This window comes from Balearica regulorum, chromosome 4 (genome assembly GCF_011004875.1).
Source record: "Balearica regulorum gibbericeps isolate bBalReg1 chromosome 4, bBalReg1.pri, whole genome shotgun sequence".
NCBI classification, from domain to species: Eukaryota; Metazoa; Chordata; class Aves; order Gruiformes; family Gruidae; genus Balearica; species Balearica regulorum.
In genome coordinates, this window is record NC_046187.1 from 49,016,564 (window position 1) to 49,034,691 (window position 18,128).

The following is an 18,128-nucleotide window of genomic DNA, read 5'->3' on the forward strand; positions in this document are numbered from 1 at the left end:
AACTCTAACTACTATACCATAAGATGAGTAGTAGAAATGTCATTTTGAGAATATTTACTTACCTGTGCTAAAAATCTAAAGCTAACATTTTAGGTTTTAAAAAAGGGTCATTTCAGGTCACATTTGAAATTTAGAAGTTATAATAAAAGCATTTTCAGCATGCAGTATTAAAAATGCCAAGAATCAAATCAGCTTTTTATTTACATCTGTCATGTCACTGTGGTATGCACCATCATGTCCTGGGGATGCTTCAATACTCTCACACAACTGCTGATGGACATTATGAGAAACCGCCACAACATTCCAGTGTATGTACTCTGTCCCACTGGGGAAAAATTAAAATACAGTTGCTCTGGTTCTAATTCACATCAGATTTCACTCCTTCTGTAAATGAGTAAACAAAATTATATCAATCATCTTGGCTGTTACATCAGTCAGCAGCTTAGATATTGCACAAGGGCCCCATACTTACAAATGAAAGTCAAAAAAAAAGCATATAAACTATCTGTCAACTCTGCTATCAAGAGAGCTAATTCAAGTTTCTCTGGTTTGGGGAGGTATTTTTGTATTTCCTAACATAAACAAACAAGACAGAAGCACTCAAGTTTTGGTCCAGGCTCTTAGGACACTAGGCTATACCTATGGAGGCTCAGCCTCAGCCCTCCACTTCCATCAATCCTGAGTGTCTATAGGAAACATTGTTTGTAATGATCCACTTCAAACTTGAATGATGAAAGTGCACATTTTGCAAATGACACCTCAGCCAATCTGTCCCATCTGCATGAGAGACAGCAAATGATTTCACTCTTTAGGCATTCAAAATAAAATGCACATGCGGCAAATTCCAAGCTGGCAGGAAAATCCAGTCATTAAAAAAGTGATTTGTTTTCTACATTTGCAAACACAAAGGCTCCATTTATTTCCATAGCCATAAAGAAAATGAATGGTTATATTTTTTTAAACAATCATAGCCAGCACATTATGGAAATCTTTTAATTTCAAAAATACTAACTAGCAAATTAGAGTTTAAATAGCTTTTCTAAAGTGGTATCATTTTAGATACAGTTTTCTGACTGATGGCATCACTTTTTGCCCTGTGGGAAAAGGTTTTACTGTCTTCTATATATACTGTAGTGATGCCTAGTTGTTGCTGGAGTCACTAAATTAAAGAAGAAACCTAACCCTAACCTATGTGAATTTTAAATAAAATGATATTCATTAACAAGAAGATATGTTTTACATTATGGAAGCCTGAAAAAATCTAAATTTCTTTCAAAATTAGAAATTTATAGTCTCTGTCCTTCTCTTTCCCTTTTTCTCTTCATAATGGGGGATACAGAATAGCAAATAAAGACAATAGCAAACATAATTGATATAGCTCCATCCTAAGAAAGCTTATAAATATGCTTAACTTTACACAGAATGAGTTGCTTAATTGAACTCACTGGGACTATTCCCAATGCAAAAATGTAAGCATGTGTGTAATTCTTTCAAGGATCAGGATATATAAGGGTGATTTGTAATGAAAATAAAACTCTTTTTTTTTTTTTTTTTCAAATTTCTTAATCTGCATTTATTTTTGTGGCTATAGCAACATCTGGTGGACAAATAGCAAAATATAAAGCCTGTACACTTTATGACATAAATATATGTATTTTAAAATACAACCTGTTTTTACTTGGTTTTGGTTTTTAAAAGTTAAAAAGAAAAAATAATTTAACTTTGATAATTCTTAATAACCTTAAAGTTATTATGTCTCTTATAAAATGCTTTATATTCTTAACCAAAAGTGGTCAAGGCATCTTTGTTTCATAACATACTAAAATACTACCTTTTCCTCTCCCATCCACCCTCTCAGGCAAGTGCTTGCATACTTTGAAGTGCTGGTCATGGTGTATCAATGTATACTGGCACACTTTGACAAGAGTATGCAAATAACTCCACAAATGCTCAGGTTGCACAATTATGCAGTTAAAAATATGATCTATCACACATGAAGCTGTAATGGTTAAGTACATTTAAGAAAACAATTAAGAACCCCGGCAGATTTACCCTCCACAGAATCAAAGCCTAAAAAGAACTCAAAACCCAAAAATAACCAAAACACTGAAGGGCAAGTTATCATGCAAGAGTGGCTGAGTGACCAGCATGCTGACAGGTATTCTTTCTGCTTCACTCATTTCCTCTGTGCTCACTTCTAATTCCTGGGTAATTGCTCTCTCATTTCTCATATTCCCTTTAAAATTTCTGCCTTATAGGCATAAAAGGAAGCCTGCAGAGGGTGGAAGCAAGGGCAGGTAGCCTAGGAGGAATACAGAGGAATTGTCTGAGCAGCCAGGGATCAGGTTAGAAAAGCTAAAGCCCTGATAGAATTACATCTGGCCAGGGATGTCAAGAGCAACAAGAAAAGCTTCTATACATATATCAATGATAAAAGGAAGACTAGAGAAAATGTGGGTCCCCTCCAGAATGATACAGGAGACCTGGTTACACAGGATATGAAGAAAGCTGAGGTACGCAATGACTTTTTTTGCCTCAGTCTTCACCAGCAAGTGCTTGAGCCACACCACCCAAGCCTCAGAAGGCAAAGGCAGGGACCGGGAGAATGAAAACCTGCCCACTGTAGGAGAAGATCAGGTTCAAGACCGTCTAAGGAACCAGAAGGTGCACAAGTCCATGGGACCTGATAAGATGCATCCACGGGTGCTAAGGGAACTGGTGGATGAAGTTGCTAAGCAACTATCCATCATATTTGAGAGTTGTGGCAGTCTGGTGAAGTTTCCACTGATTGGAAATGGGGAAACATAACCCCCATTTTTAAAAAGGGAAAAAAGGAAGACCCAAGGAACTACAGGCTGGTCAGTCACCTCTGCGCCTGGCAAGACCATAGAGCAGATACTCCTGGAAACTATGCTCTGGCACATGGAAAATAAGGAGGTGATTGGTGACAGCCAACATAGCTTCACTAAGGGCAAATCGTGCCTGACAAATTTGGTGGCCTTCTATGACAGGGTTACAGCATTGGTGGACAAGTGAACAGCAACTGACATCATCGACCTGGACTTGTGCAAGGCATTTGACACTGTCCCGCATGACATCCTTGTCTCTAAATTGGAGAGACATATATTTGATGGCTTGACAACTTGGTGGAAAAGGAATTGGCTGGATGGTCACACTCAAAGAGTTATTGTCAACAGCTCGATGACCAAGTGGAGATCAGTGACAAGTGGAGTTCTCCAGGGTAGTGGGACCAGTGCTGTTTAACATCTTTGCCAGCAACAGGGACAGTGGGATTCAGTGCACCTTCAACAAGTTTGTCAGCGACACCAAGCTGTGTGGGACGGTCGACACACTGGAGGGAAGGAATGCCATCCAGAGGTACCTTGACAGGCTGGAGAGGTGGGCCCATGTGAACCACATGAAGTTCAACAAGTCCAAGTGCAAGGTCCTGTACATGGGTTGAGGCAATCCCAAGCACAAATACAGGCTGGGCGGAGAATGGATTGAGAGCAGCACTGAGGAGAAGGACTTGGGGATGATGGTGGATGAGAAGCTCAACATGAGCCAGCAATGTGTGCTTGCAGCCCAGAAAGCCAACCATATCCTGGGCTGCTTCAAAAGCAGCGTGGCCAGCAGGTCAAGGGAGGTGATTCTCCTCCCCCACTCTGCTCTTGTGAGACCCCACCTGGAGTACTGCGTCCAGCTCTGGGGTCCCCCACAGAAGGAGGACATGGACGTGTTGAAGCAAGTCCAGAGGAGGGCCACAAAGATGATCAGGGCTGGAGCACCTCTCCTATGAAGACAGGCTGAGACAGTTTGGGCTGTTCAGCCTGGAGACCTTGAGAGGTCTGGGGAGATCTTATTGCAGCCTTCCAGTACCTGAAGGGGGCCTATAAGAAAGCTGAAGAGGGACTTTTCACAGGGGCATGTAGTGATAGTAAAAGGGGTAATGGTTTTAAACTGAAAGAGGGCAGACTTAGATTAGATATAAGGAAGAAATTCTTTACTGTGAGGGTGGTGAGGCACTGGAACAGGTTGCCTAGAGAGGTTGTGCATTCCCCCTCCCTGGAAGTGTTCAAGGCCAGGTTGGATGGGGATTTGAGCCACCACTTGGTCTAGTGGAGGGTGTCCCTGCCCATGGCAGGGGGGTTGGAACTAGATGATCTTTAAGGTCCCTTCCAACCCAAACTATTCTATGATTCTATGACATCTGTTTAGAACCAGTAAAACAGTATTTAATAATAAAATGAGAGTCAAATACAATTATAACTATGTTTGCTAAAATTGCTCAATGCTGAGGTTAGCTTGAATTAATTTCCAAAGTGCTGGAGACAGAGACATGAGAATATAAAACAAAAACTAAATATATTGACTAAAACGTATTAACAGTGAACAAGCCATTGTATCTACCACCAAAAACAAGGAAGCAAACTAAGGAACAACCATTCCATTATTGTTTGTAAAATTCTAAGACAGTATCAAAAGGTTTCTAGAAGTAGGCAATAATCTCTAGAAATGTGAGAACAGAAAACAGAATGTACTTGAGGGTGAAGTTGAAAACAACAGATGGATTGCTAGTAGTCCGGCTAGGTATCTGGACCTTGTATTTGGAAATCTTGATCTTCTCTGGTCCTTCACATACAGTGAGATATGTGGGACCTTCACAATCTGACTGGATACAAGACTTTGCTAACACAATACTTTCCTGATTGAAGCTCCATGCAGAGATCAGAAGCGGTCAGCAAGCTGTCCCTCATTGCCTGCAGCTTTCTGTACTGCCTATTTTTTCAGCTTTTACTGCAAGAACCAATTGCAAGATGCAAGTTCCTGGGACTGGTAAGTCAATAAATCAATAAAATCACATACTGTCTACCACAGCAACACACTGCTTCAAGTTATCCACTTCTCAAACATTCTTCAAGGAGATAACTGTCCGTCACTGACAAACTGCAACAGGTGAAGACACTAGCAGGAAAGTAGCATGCCAGAGACACAAAAAAAGTATTGTGAATTTACCTGCACCAGCAGCTTGATTCAGGTATTGCTTTTGCTGACAAGCCCATGCCTCCTCCCACTGCCTTCTCCCCAAAGCTCCAAAATGGGGCTCTTGCCAAAACCTCCTGAAAGACTATTGCTGTTGCTTTCATTTTACAAAGCAGGTGTAACCACTCCAGCTTCACAGATGAAAATATGGGGTTAGTCATGTTAGGCATGTGGATAGAAATTGAAAGCATTTTGGTGACAAGTGGCAGGGTCCTGGATCCAACCAAAGTATCTGTGGAAGACAGAGTATTATCACCTGGCCATGATTTCGGGGATTTTAAAGGCCTTGACATAATCGTGTATAAGACTCTCATTTCTTTCTTGTAGAAGATACCTTCGAGGTGCTGAGAACTTGCAAGCATTAAATAGGTAATGAAATCAGAAGCCAAAAGGAAGCAATCCAATGCAAGCATCTCTGTATGTGTATGTGTAAGATAAGATTTGAGAGGGATAGTATCTTTTATTTGACAAGCTAATATAATCAGCAGACCACCTTTTGGGCACAAAACCCCTTCCATTAGTGTGAAGCAGAAATAACAGACTAGAAGACTAAGCACAAATTACAAATTGCGGCTCTAATTGGGAGTCTAATCACACATGTACTAGTAAGGCTGATCCCCAAAGGAGTAGTGGTACCTGTTGAGAAGGTAGTAAGTTAGTTGTGTGAGAAAGGTGGTTATACCCCTAGGGGAAAGCTTGAGGTAGACTTTACTCTCTGGAATACCAAGCAGCTAACAGGATGGGGAAAATTGTCATAAACCTGATTTTGCCCCTAGTTTGGTGCACTTGGTTGACTTACAAGCTTTATTTCCCCAACTTGTCTTCATGGGCTTCCCTCGAAGCCTGTATTCCTGCATCACATGGCCTGGCGCCCAGCCCTCGAGTAACACCGCCATCACCACCTCCACTTAGCCATGCAGGCAAGGCCTGCTGCCTTTGGCAGAGGGCACAAGCCCAAGGCCTCTGCTGTGCGTCCATTAGATGTTTTTAAATGCATACATGAACAGGTTGCTACCACATGCCAGAGCAGAAGCTGTAGGCTCTTCATTCCTTAGCACTAGGGGTCTGCAGTCCTATGCTGGAGCAACCGGTGGAGCACAGCCAGACTTAGAAGGGGAGGGTACAGGGGGACACGCTCTTAAATATAATTTTAAACTTTTCTTGTTTTATTTTTCCCCTCAAACTCTGTGTCTGGGGCCCACTACCTGCTACGAGGGAAGCCAAAAGAGACGCTCACCATCACCCACAGCGCATGCGCTCGGGCAGCGTCTGCCCGCCCCGCAGGCGGGCAGTGTGCGCATGCTCAGGAAATAGCGGGACGAGGGCGGGAGGGAAGATTGTCGCTCCGGGGCTTCCGTCCGCTCGGCGAGGCGTATCTGGGTGTGCCTTTCCGTGTTTGCCGTGAGCCGACATGGCGGAGTATTCCTGCGTTAAATCCACCAAGCTCGTCCTCAAAGGGGCGAAAGAGAAAAGGTGAGGAGCCGGCTGCCCGCCGCTACCGACCGCTGCGGCAGCCGCCGTGTTGCCAGGTCGGCGGTGCCTGAGCCTGGGAACTCCGGCCTGGCTCCCCCCGCTGCGTTGGAGTCGCGTCGGAGGCTGGGCTGGGTTGAGGCCCGGCCGTCCCGTCCCTCCGGCTGCGGGTATGGTTGGGCACGCCGACCAGCCCCGGTTGTCAGCCCCTTGCTCTCGGCTGGTGTCAGTGACCCGCTCCTGTAGGGTTTGGGAGCGAGGCTGTGTAAGAGAGCTGGCTGTGGAAGGGTCGGGTCGGAGGCGCGTTCTTATTTCTTTGTATCTTCCTTTGCAGCAAGAAAAAGCACAAGGAGAAGAAAAGGAAAAGGGAAGAGGATGCGGTAGAGCAGCTCGATATTGTCGGTGAGCTGCTTTCCAGGAATTATGGGACCCTGTGGGAACTGTAGGGGATAGTAGAAGCTAAAGAGAGTGTTACAGGACTTTTTAAACAAAGTGCAGTCCCTGTAGAGATTTATAACTATTTCTCACAACATGTTATGTGTATGTTGGGATCTCCCTAGACTCCATATGGAACTTCTGACACCAACAGGATGGATTTTCCACTTATCTTTTTAGTTAAAGTATGTTCTTATATAATCTCAAGCTACTGATCAGCTTGGATCTCTTTTTTTTTTTTTTTTTCCTCCTCAATGGTATTTGCTTCAGGAGGAGTGACTTTTTAGCACTGTGATGCCGTTATTTAATGAGTACATTGCTGTGTAAATAACTTACTTTCAAAATTAGTGTTTGGATCACTTGTGCTTTCTGTTCTTACTCTGCTGCTAGTTACTTTCTGACTGTGTTCTTTAGTTCACGCAAACCTTCAATCATTTCAAAAGCAAGTGTCTTGGTTAGTTTGTATGTTTATTTTTAATTTGACATACTTGATTGACTGCTGTGATGTGTTAACAGTAGCAAATTTATAATGTTAATTGAAACTGAAGACACAAACATTAACCAGTAACAAAATAGAACTTCATTTTTTCCTTTTTTGTAAAATAGAAGGATTGAAGTGTGTGTGGCCATGAGCAATAACTTGACAGACTTGTTCTTTGGGGCTGTCGTGTCCTTGTTTGATTACAGTTTACTTCACAAACAAAAACTGCTAAAGAATCACAAAGTCATGAGAAACACAGATGTATACTGTAGCACAGCGCACATGACAGGATAAATGTAATTTTTTTTAATTATGTGTATGTAGGATAAGCTAAAGCAGCACAAGGGGAAGTCATCCTTGTTCCTGTGTTAAAACAAGTTACGATATATGAGGAAATGGGCTGTTGTGTCTTAGACTAGAAGAATGTTACAGGTGTTCTACATTCTTTGGTTTATCCAGACTTCAAAAAAGTGGGAGAGATTTGGAAAATTCATACATTGATCGGCAAGCCCTGACTGTATAGGATGAGACAATTAGTTCCATATGTTGTATAAAGGTAGGGGAAGATTATTTCTGCTCAGGAGGGATTGACTTGCCAAATTTAACATGTGGGAAAGAAGACATCATATTCAGGTTAATTAAATAGTTATCTTAATGAGGTGGGAAATATTTGTAAGATAGTATACCGGAAGAAAATTTTACTGTTTAAAAAATGTAAATGTCATAATTCTAATTGATCCACGTGGGTAGGGCTACCTTTAACTTTGGTAGAATTCTGTGGGATTCAAACACAGATTGGCTTGAACAACTGAAGTCTAAGGATTACAGCTCACACGAAGTAATTTAACAGCAAGATGAGATAGTTTATCTGTTTCTGTTTTGTTGGAGAATCTAGTAACTGGATATGACCCCAAAACTGCAGGAGGCTGTTCCAGAGATAAAAAAAAATACCTTCCTTGCAAGGTGTATCTTGACTGCGTCAGCTGAACGGATTACCTTGCTCCATGGACTAACACAAAGAAGGGATGAAGTGCAGGAGCCTGTAAGTAGGGATGGCAGGGCAGGTAGAACAGCAGGATTTCCTGATTCAGCAGCAACACCATTAAATTGGCTCTGTACTATAAAATAATGCACAAAGATCTTGACATGGCAATAGCAGTTGTATCTTTAGAGCTTCAAATCTCAGAGATTGCACAGAAATGTCATCTCTTGAATTAATGTAATCAGAAGTTGTAATTACTCTATTAAATGTCATGGTTTTGTATTTTAGGAAACTGGTGGGCTGTCAGTAATTTCGGTGAAATTACAGGAACTATAGCTATAGAAATGGATAAAGGAGCTTACATCCACGCCCTCGACAATGGCTTGTTTACGCTTGGAGCACCACATAAAGGTTTGTTTCAGGAAGTTTGGAAATAAGCAGTTTTAGTAATGAAAGGCATAAAAGTAGCATCACTTTAAGGCACACAGTTTTACAGCTAAAAGCAGTTTATTACAAAAAATGCAATAATCCTAGCTGTAGCATCCAGATGACTTAAACCTAATGACTACCAATCAGTTTTACTTAGCTAGTTTCTTGCTGGTTTATGTGTACAATAAATTGAACTGCATTGGAGATGATCACCTGTTAAAGGCCATACCACTTACTGGATGAAAAGCACTATAATTTTTATTAAATCCTATAAAGTCTTTATGGTGTCAGTTGAAGAGTGAAACTCAAGGCAGATGAGTTTCAAGGCTTATTGCTGCATCCTCGTCTTAATATAATTGTTTTGTTGCTGCACAAGTGGGCTGCCGATGTGGTGGGATCATTAGCTTGTCCTTGCTTTGAATTTGAGAGCCATCAGTCAGACAAGGACTCTTCCAGAACCCTGACAGTGTTGTCACCTCCAGGGTGAAGATCAAAGCAATGAAGGCAATATTTTCCCATTTTGGGTTCGAGGGATGGAGAGGCTAGTAGCTTTCAAGATACTGAGTTGTGTAGCTGAACCGTAATACATTTTGTTACGGAAAAAATAACATTACAAGGAGATTAAGGTTTTCAAAGCCACCTGGAGAATTAAAAAACATTCTCAACTGGAATTTCTTTACGCAAGAATTGCCTTTATTTTGTGTGTTATTTTAAGCACTCTAAGTGTACAAACATAATTGAGTACCTGCATTGCTTTTTTAAAAGTGAATATTCAAAAAAGGAATTTTTAAAGAAATAAAGTACTGTAGCTTTCCAAAGTATTTAGCAGTGGCCAGTGTTTAATTCTTTTTGAAACTGCAGCATTAACAGGCTACAATAGTGCATGTTTAATACTTCATACCTAACTGATGGAAAATTCGTTCCTCAGATGATGAAGGCCCTAGTCCTCCTGAACAGTTTACAGCAGTAAAGTTGTCTGATACGAGGTAATTACTGTAACAATGTTACAAGTTTTGATACCTGTTATCTTTTGTTTCTGGTGTGAATATATGTTTTAATGTTCTCTTGAAATACATTGTCTATTAATAATGTGTTTGTGATATTGTGAATTGTGTGAACCATTCATTTTTTTTTTTTTCCCTGCATCTTCTTTTTGAGGATTGCTCTGAAGTCTGGTTATGGCAAATACCTTGGTATCAATTCAGATGGACTTGTTATTGGACGTTCGGATGCAATAGGATCAAGAGAGCAATGGGAACCTGTCTTCCAAGACGTAAGCTGTTTGGAATAGTTCATTTGATGTTCCTAGCATTTGACTTTTAATCTTCTGTTTTCCCAACTGCAATGCATTTAATATAATTGGAAGTTCTTAAAATACTTCAAGTTATTGCAGTTTGGCAGCTATCAGCACCTTAAGAATGAAGGAGCCAGCAAGTCTGTTGGCTAGCTATTGAAGTGTCCATATATAAAAGAATAAAATGTGTTTACAGAGTTTTTTTGTGTATTGTAGAGGATAAATTTTATGAATCAAGAATTATATAAAAACTCTTTATACTAACAATATGTGATGTTATTTCTGCAGAAGAAAATGGCGTTACTAGCAGCAAATAGCCGCTTTATTAGATGTAATGAAGAGGGAGACATAGAAGCCAAAAGCAAGACTGCAGGGGAAGAAGAAATGATAAAGGTAATCTATAACTTCTACAGTTAATACAAGATTGGCATGGATATTCAAACAACACAGGTGTCTGTGTGCTACAATTTACTGTTAATACAGTTACAATCGTTTTCTGTAAGCCGTCAAGTGATTTGGCCACAAGAAAACTAAATGAGCTCCAGGGCTGCATAAACTGAGATACTTCCAGTAGAGATAGGAAGATATTTTACCACTACAGAAGGGCAAGACATTGGAGGCCAAGACAGTCTATGTGATATTCCAGATAGTTCTGAACAGCTTGGTACAGAAGATAAGAACTATGACTGAAGCAGGGACAAAGAAGGGGTTACCAGAATGATGCTGAAGGAGAGATGTTTATGAGAATGCAAAAAGACTATCTTGACTTTATCCAGATGTGGAAAATATGTGTGCCTCCAAATAGAGTTAGGTGTCTACTAGTCAGAGCAATAATATTTTTAAGTCAGTCTCCTAAAAAAGCATTTTACCCTTGCTAAAACTGAGACTTGTAGTGGTGCTTCTTTGAGAAGTATGGGTGCTTTCCATACTTCAGGCAGCTCTTCCTTTTGTTGCAGTTTTCTCCAGTTGTGAACTAACCAGTTTGAAAGCTGCGAACTTAAGTCACTGTGACTCTCATTCTGTTATGAAGGATATGTTGTCATCTTTAACCTGGAAGTTCTGGTTTTAAAAGTACAGGTGTTTTCTGTTTTGTTTTGTGGTGTTTTTTTTTCTCAATGACTAGATTCGTACTTGTGCTGAAAGAGAAGCTAAGAAGAAAGATGATGTTCCACAAGAAGACAAAGGAAATGTTAAACAGTGTGAAATCAATTATGTGTACGTAGTTCAGAGCTGTTAACATACTCAAGTACCTTTTTTCACGTCTCTTTTGGGCTGCCTTTGGTGGAAGGGCCAAACTCCCACCCAGCCTTTCACTTGCATTCCTCTCAGCAGATCAAGGGAAGAAAACAGGATGAGAAAGCTCATGGGTAGAGACAGATGGGGAGATTGCATACCAGTCACCATCACAGACAAAACAGACTCAACTTGTGGAAAATTAATTAAATTTATTGCCCATTAAAGTACACTTGAGTAGCAAGAAAGAAAGACAAAAATTAAAAACGCCTTTCCTTCGCCATCTCCCAAGCTCAGCTTTGCACCAGACTCGTCTACCTGCTCCTCCAACCAAGATGGGGCTATGAGTCCATACATAGTGGTTTCTCTCTGCCACTTCTGTCCTTTCCCACTTTTCCCCTGCTCTGGCATGGTCCTCTCCACAGGCTGGAAGGGAATGTCTGCTGCAGCACCTGAAGCACCTCCTCCCTCTCCTTCTCTGTCCTTGATGTTCACACTGCTATTTTTGCACCATTTTTTTTTCCCCTCCTCTTCTCTGCCTGTGTGGCGTTTTGTGCTTTCCTAAATCTGTTTTCACAGAGGTGCCACCAGCTTTTCTGTGTCCTGTGGTGGGTCCGTTGTGGAGCCAGCTATGTCCAGCACAGGGCAGCCCCTGCTCTTTTCTCACAGAGGCCACCCCTGCAGCTCCCCTGCTAGCAGCACCTTGCCGCCTACATCTAATACACTCCCGCTCTCCGACTTGTCATGCTAGTAGTTGGAGAAAGGGAACTCCTTAGAACTTGTAACCATGTTATGCTAATCACATAAGGGCTCATTCCCACTTAGACTGCCAAAAAAAACCCAACCCTGAATAGTTTTCACCTACAGAAGTCTTAGTACAATATTTGATACTGTGATAGTTTGCTGGATTTTATTAGGCCAGTGGTCTACTGCATAATAGATGTTAAGATTCTTATCACAGCTGTTGTTTTATTGAAACACAAAACTTGAAAAAAGTTACACTTTTTTACATTTTTTCCCTCCTTGCAGAAAGAAATTCCAAAGTTTTCAAGACAAAAAGCTTAAAATAAGCAAAGAAGATACAAAAGCCCTTAGAAAAGCCAGGAAAGAAGGCACTTTTCATGAAATGCTGCTTGACAGGTACTTAAAGTACAAGAAATAATGTACTGATTTAAAAACTACTGGGAGATGGAAATACAGTAAACCTGGGATACAAAAGAGAGCTGGATTTCAGGGGGGTGAGGTGTTAAGCATTTCCTCTCTGGTCAGTGTTCTGCCTGAGTTCTGGGGTTGGCTTTTTTTTTTTTGTTGTTTTGAATTTTCACTTCTTTAGCTGAGGTTTGCAGGTTTGGATTTACCCAGAAATTCATTCTTTTGGAAATCTTTAACAAGGTTGTTCAGTTTGTTTAGTACAGAGGAGTTCAGGGATTAATCACAAAAATTAAGGCAACTTTTAACATTTTCAATACCTGTGGCACCGGAACAATTTGGAGAGGGGAAAACTGCATTTTAAAGCAAAATAGCATTTATTAAGAACAGTCTTCATGTTATATAGTGGGAATAATTTTTTTTTACTTCCCCCTGAGCTGAGACTATGGAAACTGTCTCAAATTTTTAAAATATTTTATATTGGTATGCATTATAAATATTTGCATTAATTCAGTGGGTGGAGGACAGAAGACTATTTCTGATAATCGCAAGTCATGCGAGAACACTCCTGGGCCATCGCAGCTTGAGTGTCGGTTTCAAATCACACTGAATCTGAACTCCATTCTTCAGAGTGGACGAAACACAATTCATGATGATTTGAAGGGAAAGACAAGGTTAACTTTAAACATTGCAGTTCTAGCTCCTTAAGACAACAAAGTTAATTAACAAATCCACAGTGTTGTTAGGCTTTTATATGTGCTTTGAAGTAAAGTTTAAGAAAAATTGCTTTCAATGCTTCCTTAACGCTTTGAGGCAGATAAAACACCCAGGTATCACCATATTTGGTCTTAATCTAAATCTTGTTTCATTTCTTTTTCCATACAGGAGAGCAAAAGTGAAAGCGGATAGATACTGCAAGTGACAACGAACTGGTCCATTTTCTTCCGCATCTTTGATGATAGAGTCAAATTGAAGAGTAAAATGTTTTGTAATTGTTTTTTTTATTGAAGGTGTTTTGCTGTTGTTTTTATTACATTATTTTTAAAGGATTACCTGAGAGCTATAATTAAGCATCAAACTAATGTCATCTTTCGTTAATGAAGACCATTAAGTTTACTCTAAAACTACATGCTATTGAAATAGTGAGATAATTATTTAATGGCAAAGAAATTGACCCACTGAATCTTCCAAGGTTGATGAAAGGAACCTGAACTTAGAGACAGGGCAGAAGAGAATGATGATGAGATTCAAAAGTAAGAAATATGTAACTGTATTGAACAAGAAGAAATAATTCAAAATGCATGTCTTAGAACACCATCCTACCAGGTTCTGAGTAGGAGATCTGTGGAGCCATTCTACACCACATCAGGTGAGGACTGGGCCAGAATATTCAGGCTTCATAAAACAATGTTCAAAACAGACCCACTGTTCAAGTTGATAAGTGGCATAATCCATATGCTGGAAAAAGTGTTGACAAGTCACAAGAACCCTGTTACAAATGAAAATGCAAGTGCTTCATAAGAAAAGGGGACAGCTCTTCTGTGTTAGCAGACCGCTTATTTTACAAGAGGGACAAATTGATCTTGCAAACTTCATGGTTTCTCTACGGCGTGGACTTTAATTTGTTTAATACAACAGCAGGGACTCTTTTTAAAGTCATAGTATAGTATGCATTCCTAGTATCAAAATATGGTTACACCTGTCTCCTCTGATTACCAAGAAGCTTTTCAGTAACAACATCTCCATAGGAACTACCTCAGTCAGAACAATTGCTTACTGTCTCCACAGCTTCTGAAATCTGCGTCATAAAGATTACTTGGTAAGAATGTTGAGGATTTTTCTGGTAATATGAATTGTCTCTATGGAGCTTATCCTAGCTGTCAATTTGAACTGCACACGTAGTACAAAACTAAGCTCCCACAAGATAATGATGTGTCTTAAAAGAGCACAAGAACAGACCAATAAAGTCTAGTCAGTAACCGTGACTTATATTGGTCTAATTTCATAGGCAGTTGATCCTGAGGAAGAAACACAAATATAATTACACGATAATTGTTTAAACCCTCTGTTGACTTTTCAGCATGAAAACAAATTACAGCTGCTTAGGGAAGGCTAGCTGAGATTAGCAATAAAGGCATTTATTTTTCGAAGAGTTTAGAAAAATATGGATATAGCCCACACAGATTTTATGGAACCAAAAGAAGATGATTTCCATGGGCTGGGCACATTCATGATGTAACAGAGGGATTTTTTTTTTTTAGACACTCATTTGTTTCCAGAAAAGCAAACAAAAATCCAAACCTTTCTCTGATGGCATTTTTAAGTTTTCTACACCCAGCTCTGTCCCACTGAATACAGAGATTTTTGCCACAGGAAGTTTTTTCCTCTAAGGCAGTAGAAGTTACTTGTTTTATACCTGTTAAACCTTCTATTCACCTAATTCCTATTTTACAATAGGCACACTGACTAGTTCCTTGTATGGATATCTATTTTGGAATGAGTACCTTTTCTTCCCACTTTAGCTTTTTGTGTTGAGATACTAAATGAGAAATCCAAATGTCCCCTGTGGGGACCTGGTTTGTTACAACTATATTGGGACAGTTGTGCTTGTCACTTTATTGTATGGACAGACCCTTGGAGACCTTCCTATCATTCCAGATGATCCATAAGATTTTGTATTTTAATGCTGATAGAAGTCAGAATGGTGAGAAGTTACATAAAAGCTGAATGAAAAAGAAATAGTAAATTAAATTATCAAATGGGAATTTTCCCCTCAGTTTTCAGAGGTACAGAAGACTCCTCAGTAGCCGGGGCTTTTTGAACTTAAAAAATATTCTAGAGAATTGTCTTTTCCCCTATACCTATTAGTTATCTGATTATTGTATTTCAGGAAATATTGTTAACCAAAATGCAATATTAGCAGATGGTCATGTAAACTGATCAAATGCTTGACCTCTTTACCGGTATCAAGTTCAACAGCTTCATTTTAAAGTTTTCGCACATCTTATTTCTAGTTCTAGTACAAAACTTTGAGTTTACTCTTTAAGCTTACCACATAGGAGGAATGACTGAAAGTTATCTTTATTTCCTATCACTTTCTGTGAAGTACACATTGTTTCAAAGGAAGCAATTGCTACCAGTATCACTGTGTAGTGAGACTCTGCATTAATTACAGTTTCTTTTTGCAAATGTTTTAGCAGAACTGACCTTTTGATTCTAATTTTTTCAGGTATCTCCAGAATTGTATTAAAATTCCATCATATATCAATAACCCAGTTATAAAATCCTATTAACTGTATCACTGGTGAATATTTGGCTTGTATTAAGGGAATGACTCCAAGAAAAATGAAAGGTATATAAATTACAAGGGTAAGCTATTTGCCATATAGCTTAAGCCCTGGGAGGCAGGCTGTACAATGATGTAGTCCAGAGAGAAAGCTCCTTGGCTCTTAGTGGTCTTGAGAGAGAATAGTTGGCTTTTCCAGGGAACTCTCTATATAACCTGATTGCTCTTAAATAAAAATAGACACCCTGTCAATCAGAGAGCACCATGTAGGTGTGTGGCTAGCTTTTTGCCAATAGCAGAAGTGGTCAAGCAGATGAAACATTGCATGTGTAGCTCGGAGGCTTTTGAATCATGGTGTACATCCATATGCTCTGTGACTCAATTTTTGTAAAAAGGAGGGCTATACTGTCTTTTCCACAGTGAGTAAAGGCCATATTTTGAGTTCCTGTATTGTTGGGAAAGATGCATTGTGCATGCTCAGGAGGTCTGACAGAAGTGTGAGCATGAATTTGCAGGGAGGCTAAAAGCTAGAAAGAAATAAATGATTGTTGGCAAGTGTTCCTGGCCAGAGTCTGAGGAATTCTTAGATGAAAGTGCAGCATAGCTGTGGGTTGTGCCATCGCAGAAAAAAATGTAATTAACTTTTCCCCAGAGCTCCTCAGTTTAGTTTAGGACTGGGTGTTAGAGCTCATTGCGTAGTTCTGGTTGCAGGTACCATGCTATATGTCCCTCCCCAGAAATGTAAGTAAGCTGATGCACAACCATAGCAACATTGTGGACCTGGAAGTGGCCTACTGCACCACAAGGAGCAGGCTGCGGGCCAGAGTAATAATTATTTATCGAGCAGTTGATTGCAGGTGTCATTGATCCACAATCACTGTGAATCTTAAATACAAGTGAAGTGAATGAAGTAGACTGATGTTACAGCATCTGGTTTTCCTTTCAAGAATATAGTGTTTAAATAAAATCCTGTCTGGTAGAAGTCATAAAAATGATTACTCAGACACAGATGCAGCTGGAAGCAGAAATCTGCTAGGCTGGTGGAAAGGTACTGAAAGGAGTACTTGGAATCTGAAGAAGAGCCTGAGAATTACCTGTGGAAAGGAATTTTCCATTTCATATTTATCACTGTAAATAGGAGAATGCAAGGTGTAGGCACCAAAAGTAACTATAAGTGATAGTAAGGGAAAAATAGAACTGAGAGGCATGTTTGTTACAGAGCTAGGAATAAATGAAGCAAAAAGAAATGTCAGAGCAGATGAAATGAGACTGTCCCAGGCAGAAGAGGAAGTACTGGATTGGGCAAGGGACCAGCAGCCCTGCAGGGAATAGGAATGCTGTAGTAGCACAAGAGTTGCCTTCTGTGTTGGGACTAATGATACACTAGATTCTTGCTAAAAAAATGTGTCCTGAGATAATACAGAGGCAGAGGACTTGGGAATTCACTGGGATTTTAGTCCCAGGAAAAGGAAATCAAAGGTATGGCAAAACATTAAAGTTCAATATGTGCATTGAACTGTTGCTATAAGGAGTCCATTGGGATATTTTCCTGTTGGAGGTATTCAGGGAGTCTTCTTGGTGATACTATGTCTTGGCAGTAGTGTTAGCACAAAGAGCTTTAACTGAAATGGAGAGAAAAGGGGTAATTTGTGCAGCCTCTACTTCTGGAGGAAGGAACAGATCTGGGCAGTGGTAATACAGTACTGGATAGATGAGTATCAGCAGCAGGGTAGACATGAAGTATTGGCTATCAGTGACACCTGCTGTCAGGTAGTACAGTTAATGAGTAAACTGCACATCTTAAGCTTTCTTCTTCTGACTTAGATTTTTGAAAACTGACAGAGAAAACCTAGTCAACAACATGGAGGACCTAAAGTACTGGTGTGGACCCTGAAGGCAAGGCGTTCTGATAGGAACACAGCAGAATAGCCATAGTCAGAGAAACATGGGTGCTGGAGGATGTTAACTGTTCCGTAAACTGAGAATTTCTTTACTGGTGAAAGAACTGAACCAGAAGTACAAAGAGGCTTCAAAAAAGTAAGTTATGAATGTGTAATGAGACGATTGCATAATTTTGTCTTCATAGCATTCAGAAAGAGTTTTTTCCTTTTCCAAAGTCATCATTTATTGTCTGCTGTTAAAAGTGTTGTAAACATAGTAAAACATCTAAATAAAGGTAGTAAAGCACCTACAAGCTGTCTGCTCCAGAAATAAAGCTGAGCAAAAGGGGCTGCAAATGTTTAGAAAGTAACAGGACCAACCTAATCTGACTATTTCTTACCATAGACTGTAATACCATATTCAGCTACCTGCAAGTAAGTACAGA

General features: G+C 40.0%; 1 protein-coding gene across 1 annotated transcript; it reads left to right on the forward strand.

Moving 5' to 3' along the window:
* The first annotated feature begins 6,355 nt into the window (after positions 1-6,355).
* FRG1 (FSHD region gene 1) lies at positions 6,356-13,518 on the forward strand. The gene is made up of 9 exons (XM_075752094.1): positions 6,356-6,516; positions 6,848-6,915; positions 8,700-8,822; positions 9,769-9,826; positions 9,999-10,113; positions 10,423-10,527; positions 11,258-11,349; positions 12,397-12,507; positions 13,402-13,518. Exons 1-9 carry the CDS (start codon positions 6,455-6,457, stop codon positions 13,436-13,438), a joined length of 771 nt encoding a protein of 256 aa, XP_075608209.1. The 5' UTR covers positions 6,356-6,454; the 3' UTR covers positions 13,439-13,518.
* Positions 13,519-18,128: the final 4,610 nt, after the last annotated feature.